This window comes from Carex rostrata, chromosome 31 (genome assembly GCF_964058835.1).
Source record: "Carex rostrata chromosome 31, lpCarRost1.2, whole genome shotgun sequence".
Taxonomy (NCBI): Eukaryota; Viridiplantae; Streptophyta; class Magnoliopsida; order Poales; family Cyperaceae; genus Carex; species Carex rostrata.
This window is the reverse complement of record NC_135948.1, coordinates 854,576-876,985: the sequence shown is the minus strand read 5'-3', so window position 1 is coordinate 876,985 and position 22,410 is coordinate 854,576. Positions and strand designations below refer to the sequence as shown.

The following is a 22,410-nucleotide window of genomic DNA, read 5'->3' as shown; positions in this document are numbered from 1 at the left end:
AAAAATTACGCCGAACCGTGATTATTTTTAATAAAATATTTATTTTTGTTGGGTAAAAATAAAAATCTCGGTAGGTATTTGAATCCGACATTTTTATTTTTACTCCATTAAAAAATTATTTTAATAATAATAACCAAAGTTTAGTAATAATTTTAAAAATACCCCACCCATGGAATTTTTCCATGGGTTGAAATTTTAATTCCAATTTTTTTTTTGTATTGAAATATTAGAAATGTTGGATATATTTCTTTGAAAATAGATGGAATACAATATAATTTGATTTATTAGAAAGACTGTAACAAATAACCCGGATCAATATTTTTCAGGCCGAATTTTTCACGGCTGTAAGAAAAATTAATATATTTCTTTATGTATTATTGGAAAAAAATAAAAATGCTTAGATTTTGAGTTATTGATCCCGGTTCAAAATTCACTTCTATGTAATCTAGAAAATATTGTGATCCTTCTATGACATTTAATTTATAAAAAGTTGTATCTATTTTCAGAATTCTTTTTGAATAATAATTATTAAATAACTTAAAGTTTTTATTTTTTTTCAAAAATAAATACAACTTTTCATAAATTAAATGTCCTAGAATGATCACAATATTTTCTAGATTACATAGAAGTGACTTTTGAACTGGGATCAATAACTCAGAATCTAAGCATTTTTATTTTTTTCCAATAACACATAAAGAAATATATTAATTTTTCTTACAGCCGTGAAAAATCCGGCCTGAAAAATATTGATCTGGGTTATTTGTTAAAGTCTTTCTAATAAATCAAATTATATTGTATTCTATCTATTTTCAATGAAATATATCCAACATTTCTAATATTTCAATAAAAAAAATAAAAAATAAAAACAAATTTCTGTTTTATAAAGAAAAAAAAATTGGAATTAAAATTTCAACCCGTGAAAAAATTCCACGTGGGGTATTTTTATTGAATAAAAATAAAAATCTCGGTAGGTATTTGAATCCTCCTCTTATTATTATTAATTAATAAATGAATTTTATTATTTTATTAATTGATAAATTTTGCAATAAATTAAAATCGACCGTGATGGTTGTCAGACTGTTTATATATACATTTTTGCTCTTCCCAAAGGGGTGAAGTGAGCGCGTCATTTACTTGTGTTGACCTAGTCAAAATTTAAGGGAATTTCATTGGAACCAGGTTTTAACAGTACATATGCAATATATGTCACGTCAAATATTTTGATATATATCGGGTCTGATCGTATATATTAATATTACCTTTTTTTTATTCTGATATCAGGTGCCTACCTTGATATCAGTTGACTAACTTGGTTTTTCCTGAGCAAGAGCCAAGAGCAAGAGGTACTTTACTTCTCCTTGTAAATTGTTGAGCTCTGCTCTGTACGGTTGTTTACCGATTAAATAAATAAAATAATCTGTCACTAAGAGATGAATTGCGATCAAAGTAAAGACAGCATAAAATTTTTCATTTTAAGAAATTATATCCGTATCTATGAGCCTTTTTAAATAAAAAATAAAAAAATAAAGATCGAAAGAAAGGAAAGAATATAAGCAACTCAACCAAAATCCCTTACAGTTACACTTGCTTATTAATTAAATTAATAAATCATCCGTCGTCATGACTGCGTTTTAAGAAGAATCGGGATAGAAAATAAAGACTACGTAAAATTTTAATTCTTGAGAAATATACGTCTCTATTAGATTTGTATTTAAAAAAGGTAATGTGCTCACAAACAATAACAATAACATATTTATATTTTCTTTAGGTAAATCAATAAATTGAAAAATAAACATCTCAAAATTATCCACATCAATACATTTTTACAAGTTCTTAATAACAAACACAATAAAGTTGAAATATCATAATGTTTTAATATGCATAGATAAAACGATAAAGATAATATTTAATGATTTTATTCTGATTTAAGTTTAAAATTTTAAATTATTAAAGAAATTGAAAATAAAAGCATAATAAAAACATAAAAAATAGCGGTATTTAAATCTTTCTCAAAAAAATATACATGCCTATTAACCTTGTATTTTTTTTTTTTTTTAAAATGGAAAGAAAGAATACAAGTAACCCAAGCAGTATGAGCAGGCAGCCATTAATTAGGCAATCTGGCACCGCTTAGAAGAAAAGCGAATGATTGACTCTCTTTTTAAAAACAAGAGAGGCATGTGCCACAGAAGAACAGGTCGTTTCTGAAGAATCTGTGAGCTGATATGAAAAGAGAAAATATTTGCTTGGGGTCGACCTTGTCTGCAACGGCCCCTTTCACCTGATCTCTCGGAGGATGCGCGGAAAGAAAAATCGAAAAACAAAAATCTCCTCCGTTTTTGTTTTTCAAATTATCTTCTCCAGTTCGACTCCTGTTATTCTCGTTTTTCCAGTAGTTTTTGAAACGGAGAGATTTTGGATGGTGAGAGGTGAGAAAAGCGCCAGCGCGTCAGAGAATCTTGTGCCTGGATTTCTGCGGGTCCCGCATACCCCAACGACTATTTTTTGGTTTCCCTTTTGCAATTCTAGTTTAGTCACGTCCCAATCCTGACCAATCTCATCAATTGATCTGTACTGTACATCAGACAGCTACCCGAATCCATTTAATTGCCAGCTGACCAACTCCCCTCTCCATATCCCAACTACGATTTCCTTCCACATCACAAATACACCACTCCTTTCATGTAGTGAGTCACTCACTATAACTACCAGATTAACTTGTTTCATAGTTTACAACTTTCCTTCTTCCACACAGTATCTAGAAAATGAGATCTCCTCAAATTTCTCGCCAAATCTTCTAGACTTGAGCATTGGTAGTGGAGTGACTTTACAGATTACAAAGTAGACATCTCAATAGTATTTGCTCAAAATTGTTCCAAAATCTGATACGCTTCAATTGGTTTTACCTTTTTCTTTTTTTTCTCCACACGGTGCAGATAGAGATGTATTCATGCAACATTTCATATTTCAGTTCATGAAGCACCCCGCAAACCTGGTTTTTCTCCCTCAAACTTCGTTTTCGTTCTTTTAGTAGAGGAGGGGAGGGTAAAAAATAATTTATTAAACCTTTTATACTTGCGAGACTATGGAAAGTTATTACATTAATTAAATAAAGCTGATAATGCTGACGGAGTTCATATTATGCTGTAATTAATTATTTCAATTTATTAACGAAACTATGGAAAGTTAATTAGTTCTACTAATACTATGAATATGAAATAATTTATTATTGCAAGTAGTAAACGCTGTTATTTCAATATGAGCTCGTGTAATTTATGTTATTTGTTTTTTCTTGTTGATACAACTAGGAGCAGATACGGATCTTAGTGGGGTCACCGATGAACCAACAAAATTCCAAAAAGAAGGAGATAAAAAAGAACGGATCAAGGTAGAGACGGGCGAGTTTAGAGCTCGGATCTTCTCCACCGTGCGCAGCGGTTCTCTGAAGGGGCTGTAGTCTCTAAGGTTGCAGAGGATCCGGTTCTCTGAAGAGGCCAATGCCCAATGGTGGTACCTTTGGTCCCTTGCGTCGATTTCAATTCAAACCAAATAAAATAATAAAATTTGGGGGTCCCTGTCAGGCTGTCACATACGTCCTTTTATTTATTGCATCTTTTGTTCCAGGAAATGGTTTTCCCTTCCCAACTTCCCAGTGCCACCAAAGTTGCGAATTCGGATGCAAGGGTACGAGAGTAAATAAGTAATGCATCCAAACCCGCTAGCCAGCTCTTTTTTCGTTTTAAAGCGCACGTCTCTGCTCGACAGCTCGATTAAAAGGACTCAAAACCTTAAAAAGAATGGATGGTTGTTGCCTTGTTGGTTGAGCGACTAATAATTTTTACCTTATAACATGAATATTAAAAGGGCTCGAGGATCTATACATTATTTTCTCAAATCTTCAAAATATTGATATTGTTAGCATTTAGCAACGGATTGTGTACATTAATGTAAAAAATGAGATCAATATAAACACATGATCCTATTTTGTTAACAAATACGATTTTTTTGGCATTTTACACATGGCCAATTCTTTACGGTGAGAATTGCGATTTGTTTGAACAATGTGAGATTTTTTAGTTTGACCATAAAAAAGAAGAAGAAGTAAACGGATGAAAGTAGTTATGAGTACCAACGGGTCGGATTTAATTCCAACGACATTTCCATTGGCCCATTTAGGCAGTAGCATTGTGGCGGGCCCCATTTAAATTTTTTTTCTCCTAATTCAAAACTAGGATATCGTGGGGGAATTACTGTGAAGATATGGAGAAAATCTGGTCAGATCTTGCTATCTACGAAAGGGGATTTGGTTGCCTTTTTTAAACCTCTCTCATATCCAAACGAATCCCCTATAAAGTGTTTAAAAACTACCCAGGCCAGCATTATTCGGTCACCTTCATTCCAAACTCACCTCTCTCTCTCTCTTCCCTCGAATTATATCTCTCATATTTTCTTCACCTGCTCTTTCTTTCTTTCTTTCTTCGATTGTTGCTTCGTTTCTTTGAGTCGGTACAATCAATGGCAGCAGTTGCAACGCAGCCCCAGTTCCATGTGCTAGCGGTTGATGATAGTGTTCTTGACAGGAAATTGATTGAGAGGCTTCTCAAAACCTCTTCATACCAAGGTATTTTAGTTCTCCTCTTTCATTTTGTTGCAAATTGTTTACAATAATCTGTATGAAAGAAGTTTGGATTGAAATTCATCCATCTTTTTGTTAAATTTTAAGTTACAACTGTGGATTCTGGAAGCAAGGCTCTAGAGTTCCTGGGCTTACAAGATGAAAACAGGGAAGATGCTGTGTCTGTTTCTTCTCACAATCAGGTATATATATATATATATTTTATTTCAGAAACTAAACCCAATTAATTGTTTTATTTTAAAGTATCATGATATAATATTAACAAGTCTTATAATTCCAGGAAGTGGAGGTGAATTTGATCATAACAGACTATTGCATGCCCGGTATGACTGGATATGACTTGCTCAAGAAAGTAAAGGTATCCATCAATTTATCTCCCATTGGGTTTGCACTTTAAAATTTGAACTTGAAATTGTCCCCTTCTAGTTTAATATTATTTGTAGAGATCTAATGTTGTCAATTGATTTTTGTATCAGGAGTCAACATCTCTGAGAGATATACCTGTGGTGATCATGTCATCTGAGAACATCCCTTCTAGAATCAACCGGTGAGTATATATCTCGCTCTGTATGTTACACACACCATTGAAATTGGTACGTTGTGAATGAACAACCACACAGCTCACTGATCCTTACCTGAGACTGGTTTAGGCTAGATCCCCCACCCCCCTCCTTTTTTCCCATCTTAGTTTTTGGGGGTTTTGGTTACTTAATTGGATTCTCAGGGAGAGGGATGAGGTTGTAATTTATTGTATGAAAGATTGAAATTCAACTTAATATGGTATTAGATTCAGCTCAGATCCTAAAAGTCTAAAACTGATTTGGTGGATCCCAATTAATGCAGTAGATTATTCCCAGTTCCTTGCCAGAAACTACAATCAGACAATTAATTGGAACATACAACTAAATGCGAGGAATATGAAAATCTGAATCTGTGTCTAACAAGTATCTTAATCTTCAGAAATGCTTGATTTTGTGCTGACAGCTTAATTTCAAATTGTTATTTACAGATGCATGGAAGAAGGTGCTGACGAGTTCTTTTTAAAACCCGTTCAACTCTCAGATGTGAGCCGACTCAAACCACATATATTGAAGAAATCAACAAAATGCCAGGATCAAAATCAGAACAAATCTGGCACCACTATTAGCAGTGTAACGAACAATCTTAGTGGCAACAAAAGAAAGGCAGCAGATGACGGAATCTGTTCGGAGAGAATTCGACCGAGATATAGTGGTGGACCCGTCACGATAGTTTGAGATTTAGATTCCTGACTTCTTTTATTTTTTGGTAGTTTACTTGGTACTTTTTGGAGGTATATATATTTGGAGAATATATAGGAAGTTGAAAGATGGATGTGGGAAGGCAATTTTGTTATGCTGATAAGTTTTACTTGGAAAGATTTGAGATGTAGAAATGAATATAGGGAACTTGTTCTAAGATCTCAACAAGTTAGCACCTACTTTAAAGTCTATCTTTTATTTCCTACTTTAAATTCTGTCTTCTTTTTTATTGGACCTCTGTCCTCTGTTCTGTTGCCTCCTGATGGGGTTTTGCTTTTTAAGGGGTGAACAGGGTTTAAAAGTTGACAGAATTAGAATTAGAATTAGAATTAGGAAGAATTGTTAAGTTGGAATATGCAATTGTCATTTCAAGTAATTTCAAGAATATGAAAACTAAAGGAACTTGTAAGATATGCTCTATTCAGATGCAGGAATTAGAATCTGGGAAGCATTTGCCAAGATAACTGAAATCTGTAATAGTCATTTTAAGAAATATGGAGACGCATTTTTTGAAAACTAAAGAAACTTGTAAGATCTGCTATTTATACGAAGGATTTGATTCAAAGGTAAGATGTAACATTTGAGAGCAAACTTTTGCAAAGGCAAAAGTGTGCAGACTTATATCAGTTATTTTTAATATTTTTGCATCAAGATGCTTTTGCTTCTCTGTTGGGAACAATTTGGTACAACAACTAGCAATCTTAAATTAAATAAATTTGAAGAGAAAGAAAACTTCTATTGAGTGTCAGTAACCTTATTTGAAGAGAGTGATCAATTTTATGTTGGGATTTTCTTTTCATAATGTTGTATAATTGTATAATAATACTAACGCAGGTTTTTTTTATTTTTTATTTTTAAGTATATTTTTTTTTTGTGCGACTTTATCCGAAGTAGTCATCGTTTTTATGTCATGTTCAATATTTTTGTTCAACAAAAAGTATGAAATTTTAAATCCGTTTGATACAAGATCAGGTGAAAAAAAAAAAAAAAATCAAGGGACATAATTAACTGCGACGAGCTATTGATTTCAACATGATTTTATACTAAACAAGTTCCGAATGCAATAATTTTTTTAGGCACATGCATTGCTTCTGACATTATATATAATCGTCGATTTACTTTACTAATTTGAAATTACAAAATTTAGTAACGCAAAATAAACTATTGGTCATAATATGCTATTAAAAAAAAAAAAAGATTGTCAATGAATTCCTCCATTATCTCTTATTATATCCGTAGAGTTATTATTAAATATCAAGTAATAAAATATTCTAATTGATTTGCAAGCCCTATAAAATTTCTCTCTTTTTGCAACCCCAAAACCCCGGAAATCTCCTATTTGCTATTTCCCCTCTAAATCGCTTTCTGCTCCAGAAGACCAGAATCACTCGAATTCCAAAGACCCAAATTAGTTCATTGCTCAGTTGTTCCTTCCACCAAGACCAAGCTTTGAAGCAGCGCTCATTGAAACCCCAAGAAGCACAAAGGAAAACATATCTTCTCTCCTAGCAAAGAGAACGGTCTCCTTTTAATCCCACTGTGTAAGATTAAACCACAGATGTTGCAAGTATCAATTAGGCTCACTGCAGACACAAACATATAACCAGTATTAGCAGTAAGATAACAAAAAATGCCTGTGGCGGCAATATAAGAAGGGCCATAGATTTTGTGCATTATTATAATTAGAAATTCAGATTATCTTCCAAGAACTTGCTTAATTTAATTATCATCTTAAATTAAATTGTGGAGATTTCTTTTGGAAATTTACCATTTTATGTACATGACCGGAGCTTGAGAAGAATATTTGTTACATGTACCTTGCATTTTAGCAGAAACAAAGCATCAACATCTGATCTCTCAAATGAGCTTCCATATGAATAAATCACATGAATGCAGGAGAATTAAGTGCATCTGCTGTTTTTCCATTTCCAACAAATGACCAACAAATTTTGCATACACAATCTCAAACATCTAGTATTGACAAAATTTGGCATCATACAAACAATAGCTTCTGTTGGCCAGCTTCTCTATCTACTTGCTAATGAGTCCAGCATCAGTTTTACAAATAATGGCAGCTCCTTTCTGAAAAAAGGTATGAAGTGTTCAAAATTGAGAACAAAAATGTAAAACTAGGAGGATATGAATGGAAGTATTATTAACTTTCTTCTACCATTGACTTCTGTTATGATATGTGAGAAACAAAAATAAAAGGTCAGTAGGAGGATAATTTTGAATTTCAGGAAAAGACCTAAATCCGGGAAACTATTATTCTATTTCTCAATACCTTAATTCGAGAGAACTCCAAAATTTCTCCATTCTTTATGACGATTTTAGGCATATGAAGTGGCAGTGACTTTGAGAAAATTTTCAAATTACCTTGTTCGCATGATTGTAGGCCCCAGATAAAGTCTGACAGCCCTGATAAACATCACCAGAAATCGCCACAACTGCACCTCCCATTTGTAAAATGATGAAATCTATATACATCACGCAGAACAATACTCCTCTTGGCAACCAAAGAGATATACTTTATAGCCTCATGACAGTCCCCACAAACCCGCAGATTTTTTGTGACAAAAATAGCCTCTCCATTTCTCAATTTCAAAATTCCAAATGCTACTGCGAGTTTCTCACTGTGATACAGGAGCATGCTCTCCTTCTCCTCCTCTTCTAAATCGTGCAATGCATAACTGGTATCAGCCAGATAACCCAATTTTCGAATTTCCACCATCAATCTATCTAGTTCTTTGTATATATCAGCTGAACTTGGATGTGATCTATCTCCACCAGTAAATGCATGTAAAGAGCCTTTGATTTCGATCCAGCTACAACCAGGACTCTTTTTAAAGCCTTCATCTCTTTGTATTATTCTCACGCGTGCCGCTTCATAGAACCGGCCGGCTGAACTGTATATATTAGACAAAAGGACAAAATTGCCTGTGCCTTCATGACCAAGCTTTTGGATTCTTGCAGAGACTTCTCTTCCTAATTCTATGTTTTTGTGTATGCGGCAAGCACCAAGTAAGGCGCCCCACACACGCACCTCAGGCTTGAGGGGCATTTTTGTAATAAAATTGTAAGCTTCGTTTAGAAACCCTCCACGCCCTAGCAAATCAACCATAGTTATGTAGTGCTCCAACCTTGGGGTTATCCCATAATTTTGTGCCATCTGATTGAACAAACGCTTTCCTTCGGTTACTAGACCTGAATGGCTACAAGCTGATATAAGACATATGAAAGTGATGTCGTCGCATACAAAACCTTCAGTTGTCATAGTACTAAACAAAGAAATGGCGTCTTTGCCCAGACCATGTGTGCCATAGGCAGCAATCATTGTATTCCATGAAACTATATCTCTTACCGGCATTTTATCAAACACCTTTCTAGATAGGTCTATCCTTCCACATTTTGCATACATGTCAATCAGAGCATTGCATATCACAGTATCCGATCCAAGCCCATTAACTAGGGCATATGCATGGCTACATTTTCCATGTTGTAAAGCCGCCATGTGTGAACAAGCCGGGATGATACCCATCATTGTCATACCATCTGGTTTTATGTTATTCAATCTCATGTTCTTAAATACTCGAAGAGCATCTTGTGCATTACCATTTTGAACACAACCGGATATAAGTGCACTATAAGTTACATTGTCCTTCACAAACATTTCACCAAAGAGGTTCATGGCATCATCAATACGAGCGCTTTTAGCATACATGGATAGAAGGGAATTAGCTGCAGTCAAGTCTGAAATTAACCCAGATTTTGCAAGAAAGGCATGTAGTTGCCTTCCCAAAACCAAATCTGCCACCTTTGCACATGCACGAAGGACACTTGCCATAGTGGTGTGAGACAAACAAAAAGAGTTTTCAACCAACATTTGGGTAAATAAATCAAAAGCTTCTGATATCCTTTCACATAACAAATATCCACCAATTAGAGCACTCCACGTTACCTCATTTTTCACGGCCATGCGGTTGAAAATTTGACACGCATAAACAAAATTGTCGCATTTTGTGTACATATCCAACAATGCGGTACCAACCAAAACATCTTTGCTGCAAAAAAACCTTCTTATACAAAATCCATGAATACTTTTCCCTTGTAGAACAGATTTTTCTTGACCAATCACTGGTAAAAGTGCTACAATAGTTGAAGGATTTGGGTTTGCCCCTTCTCTTTGCATTTCTAAAATAAAACTGATTGTATGATTGTACATTCCATGAAGAGCGTATCCAGCCACCATGGCATTCCAAACCACAATATCTCTTTTGCACATTTTCTCAAATACCAGATGTGCATCTTCTAAGCAACCACATTTCATGTACATGTCTATCAGTGCTGTAGACACATAGAGGTCACTCTCTAACCCCAGCAACTTTGCATCTTCATGAACTTCCAATCCAATTTCCAAATCTGCTAAACCAGAACATGCCTTCAAAACAAATGGAAATGTAAACTTGTTTGGTTTCACCCCCGAATTAACCATTTTATAATACAACTCCATTGCCATCCCGAAAGGGCCCCGCCAAGAGTATGCCCTGATCATAGAGTTCCACAAAAAAACATTTTTGTGTGGCATTTCATCAAACATGCGGTGGGCAGTGCCAACTTCATCACATGCCAAGTACAACAGAACAACTCTCTCTAGTACGGCATAGTTTTTGGCAGTTTTACTGTTCCTGACTATGAAATGGTGGATCTTCTTGCCTTCTTCCAGAGATTTTGACCGAATGCACGCATCTAAGAGTTCACAGTACTTGTCGGCTTCATCTGTTGAGAAATGGGGATTCAGCTTTTTGACAGATGGGTTGACGATATTTTTGGCTTGAAGATGAATAAAGCGGTAGAAACAAGAGCGAGCAAGCGTCGAACACATGCGAAAGAGCGGAGGAGGGATTAGTTTCATGGTGTGCACAGTGCACCTCAGACGTGCTAACAGGACCAGTAGCTTGTAGCCCCCTTAATTTATAAAATTTTTAGATCACAGACTCTGATAAGCAATAGTTGCAATTTTCATTCAAATTTATTTATGGGATAATTGTTGATGTGCCCCGGAGACATCCTCAATTTTTTATTTTCCAAAAAATTCAAATTTTCTATTTTCTCATTTTAAATGGAGATCCTTTCTTATTTTTCATGTGTTCAAATCTTAAAATTTAAAATTTAAGATGAGAATTTGGGAGGGAGATTTTTTTTTTTTTTTGCGGTAGCAATTATTATTATGGTAAAATTTCATATATACCACTTAAAAACTGTGAAATTACATATTTACCATCCAAATTTCTGTTATTACATATTTACCATCTCAAAATCTAATAACTCACATATTTACCCAATTAATCAAAAAATGAGATTAATTAAGTTTAATGTTATATAAAAAAGGTCTATTTAGTCTCTTCCCCTTCTCTATCACCTTCTCTTCTGCACATATATTTACCTTCTTGAATATGGTACAGATCGGATAAACGGTTAAAAGGGTATCATCGACACCCCTAGATGCGGCGAACAAGATAGAGTCCAACCTAGGGTTTTACTCAGAACCGTCTGATTCAATTGTGTTGAGTCAGGTACCTGGGAGGATACGGATCTGTACCTTTTCTCTCTTTCGGCAATTAAATTGTGGAAATTACCATTTAATTTTCCGAGCAAAAAACTATAGGTGCATTTGTATGGAGCAAGAATAGCACTAATTCAACAATAATACTATTCTTTTGAGCTATTCAATATTTGAATGAAACAAGAGTAGCATCAATCCACTATTCTTTGTTTGTTTTGAGTGCTAGTGTAAGACTGTTTTAGAGTACTCAACATGCTTCAATGTTACGAGGGATGCCTGATGAATCCAGAAACAGTACTATTTGTTCAGAGGCAGGCATCACCATATGGTACAAGTTCTAAAGTCTACCTTTAGCATACATTAAGATATCCTTGCCAGCTTATCAATTGGTACACAATTGTAGCATCCTTCAGTGACTAATTACAAATATTAGTACCAAATAAGATGCTCGTGCAGGATTTCGTTGATGCTCTGGATGGAGCTAGATGGTAAACCTCAGTTAACCATTGGTCCTTACCTAAAGGCTCAATTAAAGACCAAACCAGAAACAAGAGAACCTGAAAATGAAAAGAAATTAGATTTTGCCAGCACCAAATTAACCAGCTTAGTTCAGGAACTTTCCACTGGTACCTTCGTAATTATAATCCTTATCCAATAACAACCTTAACAATTTGCAGGCCCTTAATTTACTAACTTAAAAAGAATTCAGCAAAAGAACATTATTACACACATTATATCTGACGAAACCACAAAAAGAAGCAACTCCCCCCTACATAAAATTTTACATAACAAAATTAGGTAACCTCCAAATACTAATAACTTCTGAAAAATCAAAAGCAGCAAAACAACCTTTAAACACTACAACGGATTCGCCAAGTTTGAACACTCAAACTACTCCCAGAGCAAAATATCTCACTAATACCTGCCCACAATAATAAAATCGTCATCATTAAGAACTTCCACTTCTCTTTGCCCAACAAAATTCTCCCTTCCCAATTCCTTAACAATCCTCACGAATTCAACCCTCTTTTCACGTGGCAAGGGATAATAAGGCAAGCGAAAAACTGGCCGAATAACACCCAGTTGAGCCAAAGCCGTGTTTAGACCAATTGGGTTTGGTTCGACAAACAACCACTTTATCAGTGGCATCACCTTCTCTCTTAGCACTGCATTCTCTCCTTCAAACATAAGGCAATGCATCAGCCCCGGTATCAAATTACTGGTCACAGATATGACCCCAGTGGCTCCATACATCCATCTTGCATCATGACACTCATCATCATTCCCACTCCAAGTCACCACTCTCTTGTCAGTATACCCCTTGATTCTCTCATTCCCCATGCACTCCTTCACCCCAGCAAGATTGGGGTTTACAGCAAGCGCATTAATAACAGCTGGAGGAATATCCTGGCCTGTACGTGACGGAACATTGTACACCACTGTAGGGCCCATTAACATGACAGCATCAAAATGTGCAATAAGGCCCTGAATCGAGGTTTTGCCATAGTAGGGATTGATATGGAGAGCGGCATGCATGCCAACAGCAAAGCCTTGCTCACTAGCATGAATGGCCTCACCAGTGGAGTTGCTGCCGGTGTTGCCAATCACCTTGATCTTGGAGCCAAAACAGTTGACAGTGTGGCCAATGAGCATGATGTGCTCATCCCAGCTCATGAGGTGACCCTCGCCTGTGGTCCCACCCACAATTACCCCCTCGGCCCCACCAGCAATTTGCATGTGCATCAGCCTGTCATATGCTTCCAGGTCAAAACGCCCATCAGGGAGGTATGGGGTTTTGATCGCAGTAATAAGACGGAGGGCACGGATATCATCGACTGTGGTTCTGTGGTAAAACAATAAATGAGAAATTATTTAATGCCCTTTACTAGCTAGGTAGTGCTCATTTAAAAATTCTCCCTTTTTCTAATGACTTCTGGATATTTTGGCCTTCTTTTTTGAACCATTTGGACATGATAGCATATTTACCTCATCCTTGCTCGCTTAAGTTCAATTAATTTGTTCTCACCAGTAAGGATCATATATATGATACACCATGTAGTCAAGTACATAAACATGCCTGTGCTTAACTTCAAAACTGCGCATAGGTAGATGATTATTTTCAAAACTAATAGCTGCCGTTACAGTTCTCCATCTGATGCATCTGAAAAACAATTAAATATCAATATTAAACTAGGAGTAAAAGACAAATATCTAAAAAAACATATTGCAGCTTTTGGCCTTTGTAATATAAGTGAATTAGAGACAAAACAATATGAAACATGTTATGCCAACCAGGACAAGCGGCCTATTGGTACTTATATGAACTGTTATATACAAGTTACTAACTGACTGATACTGCCTTTATTATTTGTATTAGCTAAAATTGTTATATACAGGTAACCAGCATACTACGCCTGTGAGGCACAAGGCCAGTTGAGGTCTGTCACCAGTATCTCTAGACAAGAATTTTCATGCATACCAGCCAAAATTTATGGAACAAATGTACCTCCTAGAGGCCTGGTTTGAATAAGCTTGCTGCATGCAAAAGGTCTGGTTTGCCAACAATAAGGAGGCCCTATCCATATTTCAACCTGAGAAATGTAAAAAAATGATAAGAAACATAACAGGCAGAAAAAAATAATGTGTTCAAGCTGTAAGGACCTTGACCAAAACCCAATCTCAAGAGAACCCAACAAGGAACCGAGTCCTGCCCATTCCTTGAGTCAGCTACGAATGCTTCTATCATAATCGTATATTTTCTTTTCATTTACTCCCACTTTGGAAAAAGAAGAGTTGTTGGGTAGGGAACTTTTAGTTTGAAAGAAAATAAGGTTGATTTGGTGGATACTTCGAGAGGCAAAAAGAAGACTTACAAAAAACAGAAAGAAAGAAGACAAGTCAAGTGTGGACAAGATTTAGGTTAGGGGAACAGCTTGGATGCATTTTTCTTTGAAATGACGAACTAATTTTGAAAAACGTCCAGAAGCACCATCCAAGTTAAGAACCAGGATCCGAGCTGTTTGAAAAAACAGCCATTCGACAATCTAAATTTCAAAAATAGTTTGTCATTTCAAAGAGCAATGAATCCAAACCAATATTTCAAAATTAGTTTGTCATTTCAAAGAGCACTAGATCTGGCCATTCGACAAACCTAAATCTTGTCCAAAAATGACATCTCTCTCTCTCTCTCTTTCTTTCTGATTTTTTGTTCATTTTCTTTCTGCCTCTCGAATATCCATCATACCAACCCTCTTTCTTTTTTCCAATCACCTGGTTTTAACTGCAATATTAAAAAGAACTAAATTTTAGGAAATACCCATAAATATAAAAGTCTGAGTTGCAATAAGAAAATAAAAGAACATAGAAATACCTAGTTTAGGGGCCACTGAATAAGCCAGAGCTCAGTGAAGTCGGTTAGATATATATTAAGCAGTGGCTCCTTTATAATTTCTCCAAAATCCGTTCCAGACTTGTATCTATGTTTCAATAATCAACTTTTTTTTTTTTATCAACATTTCAAAACCACTAGACTTACCACACTTACTCTCTAGCTCAAATGATATACATACATCAATTAACAAAAGATGAAGGCCCTTAAGTATATACTAGAGAAGTACGACGTGAGAAAAAATTAAAATCCTCAAACAGCACTAACTTGGCTTATGCTATTGACTCCCTAAGCCATAGTAATTGAGGAGATAGCTCATAAGTCACAAGTGGGGAAAAAAAAAAAAAAAGTGGGAAGAGTAGTACTTTGGGGTGACAAGGATGCGTCCCTAAGATAGCTTGCGTCGGAGGGGATCAACTATATGTAAGGGGTATTAGTGGATGAGAGAGAGAGAGAGCACGGTGCGGCCGCGCGGGTGAGAAAGGGATAGAGAGAATGGGGTTGAAGCCGTGAGGAGGTTTGCGGGTGTTGGATGAGAGGGAGGCTTTGAGGCGGCGCGGGGAGGGAAGAAGGGGATGAATAAGGAATTCAGATCCTACTAAGTCGTAACTCATAAATTGACTTTAAATCGGACCGTCAGATATAATTGAGCTCGAATCATAAAGCTACTCATTCGGTAGGTCCGGTCTTTATGTCTGATTCAATTTTGGACAAATTCAAAAGTTAAAAAGAATGAGGATTTCTCTCTAACATGCTCCAATGCTTAATTATCGGGGTACAACGCAGAATATGCAGATTGATCTGTACCAATGTTATTAAATGCGATTTTTATGCGGTATGCGAAAAGTCACTGCATACCGCATATGCAGTATACGATTGTATATGCAGATTTTTATACAAACTTATATATACGAATTTTAAAATGATAATTTTTTATATATAAATAAGTATGCAGTAATATGCGGTAAGCTGTAATATGTGGTATGTGGTAATATGCGGTGATGATATTATATAAACAAGTATGCTGTAATATGCGGCTGAATATGTAGTAGTAATATATTGCCGAATATGCGACCGCATATGCGAAACTGCATATATTGACCGCATACATATTTCTATACGGATTACAACTACATTTTATTACATTGATCTATACTACGAATTAATATTTTTATTTCTAAAATCTAAATATTGATTTGAACTTTTTACCGTAATTTTCATATAAAAATATAATATTTTTTTTTACTATTTTTTAATAGTTGATTATTGTTCGCTTACAAAAGTAGGCTACAAAGTCTCAGGTATAGCAAGCTATACCAGTTTAAACCTTGAATCTACTCTCGTCTAGGGTTGCAAGTGCACAACCCTATCCGTATAGTATATTAAGGTATCGATCCTCAGGGACGGTTTAATTCGATTCTAAATCACCACTTATCCAAGCTAGGTACTAGAAGTGCGAAGAGTTGGGTTTGATTTATTTATATTTCCTAATTTCAAATGAAGATTCAATTAACAGTAATGAAAGCAGTTAAAGGTTTTAGTTTTGAATCAAAGATAAAAGGCGTTCCTAGGGTTTCAGGTTTCATCCCAAACTTTGTCTTCTCTGGACCTATCATGCGACTCGCATCATCTCTGATGCGACCCGTATGATGCGACTCGCATCATCTCTGATGCGGGTCGCATGGCCCTCGAGCAGAGCTGACATGTGTTCGTATCTAAGTTGATTTCTTGTGCGAGGCTTCAACCTGTGGCTCTCGCCTACTGGTATCTAACCTAAATTGATTGTCTGGTTAACTAGAGGTATCTACAACCTTTCGATAATAGAAATTTCACCTCTCGGCTACTATTGATCTTAGATCTACCTCAAATGCTCAATCACAATTACAAGATACATCAAGGCCAAATTACTAGAAGAGATGCTATAGACATCTAACAGTAGACAATCAAGAATCAATCAAGAAATCACAATCAAGCAAACAATGAATACTCAAACAACAATCACACAAGTTCAAACTTAGATCAAAACATCATTCAACTCAAAGACAAGGTTTAGAGACTACATCCTAACCCTAAGAACTAGAGATCTACTCAAGCATAGCAAAAGAAAGCATAAAAGAGAGAGAGAATAGGCAGATCATGATGAAGCTCAAAGATCCAAGGTGGATTGGAGAGGATCTTGCAATCTTCTCTTCTTCTCCAAGCGATCTCCAATCTCTCTCTTCTCTCTTGATCTTTTCTCTCTCCTTGAGGCTTTGAATCTTTAAATTTCGGAACCCCCTCTCTGGTAGCAGGGGTGGCCTATTTATAGGCTTTTTAAAATGAGTGCTTCAATTCTGGGCCTTTGCTGTCTGCTCTGGAAACTCGCAATGCGACCTGCATCAGGTCTGATGCAACCTGCATCGACTCTGAGAGGGTCGCATCAACTCTGATGAGGGTCGCATCGACTCTGATGAGGGTCGCATCGGATGTGATGAGGGTCGCATCAGATGTCTCAGATTTCAGTAACTTCCCTGATTTTGCCCGTTTTCGCCTGATTCCTGCAAAGTAAGAACCAAAACATAGCAGTACCACATTCTATGGATATTCAATGTAAAAGGCACCATTTGTTGGTTCAAAACATAGATTTTTGTATGGAAACAAGTCGAAATAATAGGTCTAATAAAGTGATATCAATTATCTATCTAAAATTATAGTAATAAAAATTCTAAAAAATATAAAATTTTGATTTGAAAATACATTTTAATATAAAGATCATTTTGAAAGATTTAGTTGATTGTTTGGATTTCCAAAATAAAAATATAAATCTATATTACAAATAAATATGCGCCATACAATATAAAAGATTGAGTGAGAAATAAAATTAAAGTTGCAATAGCATTGTAACCTGGTGTTTTTTTGGCAATCTGGCAAATATGTAGATGTTAGTGTGCATACCAGTTCTCAGAAAAGAATTGCCGACAATTGTTCAGCTTAAACAAATGCAAGCCTAGGGAACACTCCTAAAAGTTTTTCTCAGAGGCTGAAAAACACAAAAAATAAAGAGTATAGATAATATGAAGAGGTCCACAAGTCACCAAAGACCAAATGATCCATCATCTAGAAAAAACAAAGTTTTTTATCAGAGAACATGTTACATCAACTGCAACACAAAAAATGTTTATAGTTGCAGAAAATAAGACTACTACCGAACTTGCATTATTCTAACTGACAGCATAAATCAAGGCTTACATGAGTATTCAGTCTAATTAATTATATTAATAGCACTAGTTAAGGGTTATTTGAGTATTCAGTTCAACTTTAGAACTCGTAATATTTCACTAGAAGCACAAAAGAACCATGATTCAACCTGGCTTAGCCTAAACATTTGCAAGTTTGTTCAATAGTATTAAAATATCAAAAGATTGAACTTGTTTAATATCAGAAGATAAGAACTAGCCTTCGGTCTAGTGACAAAGGCACATGGTATTTATATGGGAGGTCATGGGTTCGAAACCCAGATGAGAAAAATTATTTGTTATATTACAAAGTTATTAAATAGTTGGGTGGCTTGACCTCCAACCTTTACTAAATTTTTTTTTTAGAAGATAAGTCTAATAATCTGTGACTATAATGATAAATATGTTGTAAAATTAAGATAAAGTTGTAACAAAAGTAAAGTAAATAACAAGAGAGATAAAGAGAGCAATAACATAATTTTATTCTCAACTATTGTATATAATATGTGTGTACATTTTCTATTTACAAAACCTCTATTTATAGGCTAGAAAGAGATGTTACAATAATAAATGAGAAAATAAATGCCCATAGCAGTGGAGGTAGTGGGCAATGAAATGAGAATTAAAATACTTTGGGAAGAAAGCCCAAAGCCCTATTTATAGAGACAGCTAAAAATAGGAGCTGTTTGACCTAAAACGCTACCAACGTTTTAGTTCAAAATGCGATTTAGGGTTTCAATCTTCTGACAGCTCAGTAAAATGTTACGACCATTGTATAACGTTTGTGTAACGTTTTGCACTGTAAAATCTTGATCAAAAATAGGAATTTATGAAGCTCATATTTAATTAAAACGTTACAACTTTTGTCAAACATTACAACGCTGATATAATTAAATCGTTGTAATGATCGACAAATGTTACCACGTTTGTAATTTAATTTTAAATTTCATGCAGCTGTACTTCAGCAGTTTTGACATTCCTAAAATGTTACAACGTTTGATAAATATTACAACTTTTTAAGTTGTTTCTGAGTTTGATCAAGCTGTTACTTCAGCGTTTTTGACAGGCTGAAAACGTTACAACGTTTTACAAACGTTACCAACGTTTGTTCCCTGTTTAAACAATCTCAAACTTTACCAAGTTTATGATTTTACAATTTATATTCTTGATAAGCGTCTTCATTATTTCTTCAGTCCAAGTATTCCATATTGCAATTCCATTTGACTTGAACCTACATATCTTTCAAAAATAAAAGAAATCATAAAATTCAATAATTGTATGTTTTTGCAAATTAGTCAAATAGACGAAAAAGATTATTGCTAAAACAACAATCTCCCCCTTTTGACGATTTGCAAAAACATACAATGCGAGTAAGTGCATAAATTGAATTTTTTTCCTAATTTGGTTTACCCAATTGTTATTTTGCATGTCTAGCAATTTCTCCCCCTTTTGGAAATCGATGAAAGAGAAAAATTAGCACGAATTGAAGGTGCTCCCCCTCAAAGTATGCACTCCCCCTCTATTTAGCAATATAATACCGATAAATCACAAATGAAATAAAATTGAGGGATTACTCTATTATTCTTCATGACAATTGACAAGTCAATTTCAATTCGTAAATTTAAAAATAAGGATTGTCAATCGACAAATCAATTCATGCATATCACAATACATATCATGTCAATTCATTTCATGAATTTCAACATATTGTACAACTTGTCAAGGTTCCAAGATTTACAAGTCTATCCATTCAACAATTTTACCATTTAACCCTTGACAAGTTATCAATTCATATAAATTCCTACATCTCATGCATATCAACATCAATAATCAAATTTTCAATTCAAGCAATTCAAGCAATTGATATTTTTGCATTTAAACCCCTAAATAATCCATATTGCATGATTTCAACATATATCACATATTCAAATAATAAGCATGCAATCATTAGACAATTTTGCAATTTAATCCCTAATTAAATTCACAATTCAACAAATTCAACAACATACACAATTAAACAATTTAAATAATAATTTAATCTAATTAAAGTTCTAATTAAACATGCATGAGAGAAAGAAGTGTTAGTTTGTAATAATCTAGAAGTCAATAATACGATAAATTAATCATAAAGCTTTGTTCATGAATTGAATGTTTATTTATATATCATTTTTTTGCCTTGAGTATTATTGAAATTATGGATCATTTCGAGTTCATGACTGAAATTGTGAAACTCCATAATATAGATGATATATACTCTTAAAAGTCACTGACCAAGGTAATTAGCAGGAACACTAATTACCGCGATAAGGTTAGCATGTGGATTAAAAGATGGTTAAGTTTTACAAACCACCTGACACGAGATGTCATTTTAATCACATGGATACATGTTCTAGGAACATGGTATTTGACAGACCCCGAATGAAACATTAAATAGAATTGTGTTCGTGTCATTTATGTTTTCATTCAGTGTCAAAGTTCTACAGTATGAGGTATTTATCGTTCCCACTAAGAAATATATATGAGTAAGTGTTATCTAACGCTCTCCGTAAAAAACAGCCATAACGGTAGCATTTCCATATATATAACTTAGCTGAGGAAGTGATAGTCTGCCAAGAATACTATTTGTCCCTTGTATCTCTATACGAGCTATAGCATCACTGGGCCCCTTGATAGAGTTAGATTATCTGCATGCGGTATAATTACAAGAGTAATTATATTTGATAATCTACTCAAGATCAAGAAAAGATACAGTTACCAAGGATGACGCACATCTACCTTGAAACTAATCTGATAGCTATGAGACAGAAGAACTGACACAAGTAAATTGTTTACTGGATCGTGATATTGTACAGTACAGCATCATCTGTGTAATTGGATGGTAATGATGTGTTGCCAGACGCCACCCATGATTATAGAAGTTAAAACAGTTTTAACTCTGTTTACCAACATAACACAGATCCTATTGGGTCACACCATATAGGAGCTACTCGGAGAATCTTACTGATTAATTATAAATTGATTATAATTAATATTAAGATGGTTATAATTAATTATACATGATATAATTAAATTATACATGTGTCATGTGAGGTGGCAAGGGTATTTTGGTCATTTCACATGATAAAAGGATGAGGTGTCAAGGGCTTTTGGTAAATAGATTTGTTTTGAGGGGTATTTTGGTCTTTTGCAAACCTCCTCAAAAGTCTATAAATAGAGGGGTAGGGGTAGAGAGAAAGACTCACTAATTCACGTGTTAATCTGATTACTTCGTTAATCGGTTTTTCTCTCTTCCTTGATTTCGGTTATTTCGAGATTAGGAAATAATATATTTTGTGTAATCCTGGGGTTTAGCTTTTAAGCAAAACCGAGTTACTTCGGGACACAAATATATTTATTTCATCATTTTCTCGGTGAATAGTGTTTCTGCAGAATTCCACGGTTTACGGTATTTCTGGCAGAAGAAATAAATCGCTCTCCGGTTAGTCCTGGTGGATAACCAATAGAGGTATCACACGTGTGATACTGCGAGTCGATTCCATCCCTGGTGAGGCTCTACTCGCTCGGTCTGCATTCCAACTGAGATTTGAAATCAAGGTATAAATTGTTATATTAATCTATTTAATTTGTAAATAGATTTAATGCTTTAGAAAATCAATTATGGAGTAGATCTGTAAATGAATTAAATGAGGTTTTGATGCCGAAGGAATACTGAAGGAGGACCGCCTTGGAATGTTTCCTGACATACGTCGTTTAATTTTTAGCTTAACTTAACCGTAAAATTTTTGTTTTACACACTTTCGCTGTTAAGCTAAACTAATGGGTTTGAACCGTTCCACAAAACCCTACAAGAAGTTTATGCATAACAACCAACTTAGCAAATTTTAAAACTAAAGTTTTAGAGTTGATAAGAAATTAAGAGAAATGGCTACTCGTCATTCATATCATCATCGTTCGCATTTTGTTCGTCAATTTTTTCATCCTCTTGTTCATCTTCATTTAGTTCTTCATCATTAAGCTCTTGTTCATCGATCCCCTCTACGTCATTTGCACCTTGTTGAGATTGAGGTGCTGCGCTACTTGAAGCGCCATATATCGAGATAAATCGAGACGTGAGACTTGATTGAGCCTCACGGAGTAAGCCAATGTCTTTGGAGATACGATTGACTCGAGCTCGAATTTGCCTCATTTTCTTCTTGATTTCTTGACTATCCAACCGTTGAGCATGCATTTCACGATATAGCCAAGTCATTTGTGCTTCGGGGCCTTGTGGTAGCACAAATTCACCCATTTGAGGAATTGCATAAGGTTGTGGTTCTTGAACCTGTGGG

The 22,410-nt window shown here is 35.0% G+C and overlaps 3 protein-coding genes across 6 annotated transcripts; 1 reads left to right on the top strand and 2 right to left on the bottom strand.

Annotated features, from left to right (window-relative positions):
• The first annotated feature begins 4,252 nt into the window (after positions 1–4,252).
• On the top strand, positions 4,253–6,102 carry LOC144547535 (two-component response regulator ORR9-like). Its single transcript, XM_078296204.1, has 5 exons — positions 4,253–4,621; positions 4,724–4,818; positions 4,917–4,994; positions 5,113–5,183; positions 5,646–6,102. The coding sequence occupies exons 1-5, from the start codon at positions 4,516–4,518 to the stop codon at positions 5,890–5,892; spliced, it is 597 nt and encodes a 198-aa protein (XP_078152330.1). The 5' UTR covers positions 4,253–4,515; the 3' UTR covers positions 5,893–6,102.
• Positions 6,103–7,807: 1,705 nt separating this feature from the next.
• Positions 7,808–10,845, bottom strand: LOC144547648 (pentatricopeptide repeat-containing protein At3g16610-like). The gene is made up of 2 exons (XM_078296340.1): positions 8,293–10,845; positions 7,808–7,998 (listed from the first exon to the last, which is right to left on the bottom strand). Exon 1 carries the CDS (start codon positions 10,826–10,828, stop codon positions 8,345–8,347), a length of 2,484 nt encoding a protein of 827 aa, XP_078152466.1. The 5' UTR covers positions 10,829–10,845; the 3' UTR covers positions 7,808–7,998; positions 8,293–8,344.
• Positions 10,846–12,164: 1,319 nt separating this feature from the next.
• Positions 12,165–15,446, bottom strand: LOC144547540 (4-hydroxy-tetrahydrodipicolinate synthase, chloroplastic-like). Of its 4 annotated transcripts, none has more exons than XM_078296213.1 (5): positions 15,233–15,443; positions 14,850–14,955; positions 13,986–14,070; positions 13,557–13,640; positions 12,165–13,322 (listed from the first exon to the last, which is right to left on the bottom strand). In XM_078296213.1, exons 3-5 carry the CDS (start codon positions 14,060–14,062, stop codon positions 12,395–12,397), a joined length of 1,089 nt encoding a protein of 362 aa, XP_078152339.1. In that variant the 5' UTR covers positions 14,063–14,070; positions 14,850–14,955; positions 15,233–15,443; the 3' UTR covers positions 12,165–12,394. The 4 variants fall into 4 exon arrangements, with proteins under 4 accessions (XP_078152339.1, XP_078152341.1, XP_078152340.1 ...); XM_078296215.1 differs by having other exon boundaries at positions 14,840–14,955; positions 15,233–15,405; XM_078296214.1 differs by lacking the exon at positions 14,850–14,955 and having other exon boundaries at positions 15,233–15,446.
• Positions 15,447–22,410: the final 6,964 nt, after the last annotated feature.

What these genes read in the sequence shown, in the direction of transcription:
- LOC144547535 (XM_078296204.1), top strand. Translation starts at nt 4,516, where the DNA reads ATGGCAGCAGTTGCAACGCAGCCCCAGTTCCATGTGCTAGCGGTTGAT. An exon ending in CAAAACCTCTTCATACCAAG is followed by an intron (nt 4,622 to 4,723) that starts GTATTTTAGTTC and finishes TTAAATTTTAAG; the next exon opens with TTACAACTGTGGATTCTGGA. An exon ending in ATCCCTTCTAGAATCAACCG is followed by an intron (nt 5,184 to 5,645) that starts GTGAGTATATAT and finishes TGTTATTTACAG; the next exon opens with ATGCATGGAAGAAGGTGCTG.
- LOC144547648 (XM_078296340.1), bottom strand. Translation starts at nt 10,828, where the DNA reads ATGAAACTAATCCCTCCTCCGCTCTTTCGCATGTGTTCGACGCTTGCT.
- LOC144547540 (XM_078296214.1), bottom strand. Translation starts at nt 14,062, where the DNA reads ATGGATAGGGCCTCCTTATTGTTGGCAAACCAGACCTTTTGCATGCAG. An exon ending in TCAAACCAGGCCTCTAGGAG is followed by an intron (nt 13,641 to 13,985) that starts GTACATTTGTTC and finishes ATTGTTTTTCAG; the next exon opens with ATGCATCAGATGGAGAACTG. An exon ending in AGTTTTGAAGTTAAGCACAG is followed by an intron (nt 13,323 to 13,556) that starts GCATGTTTATGT and finishes GTTTTACCACAG; the next exon opens with AACCACAGTCGATGATATCC.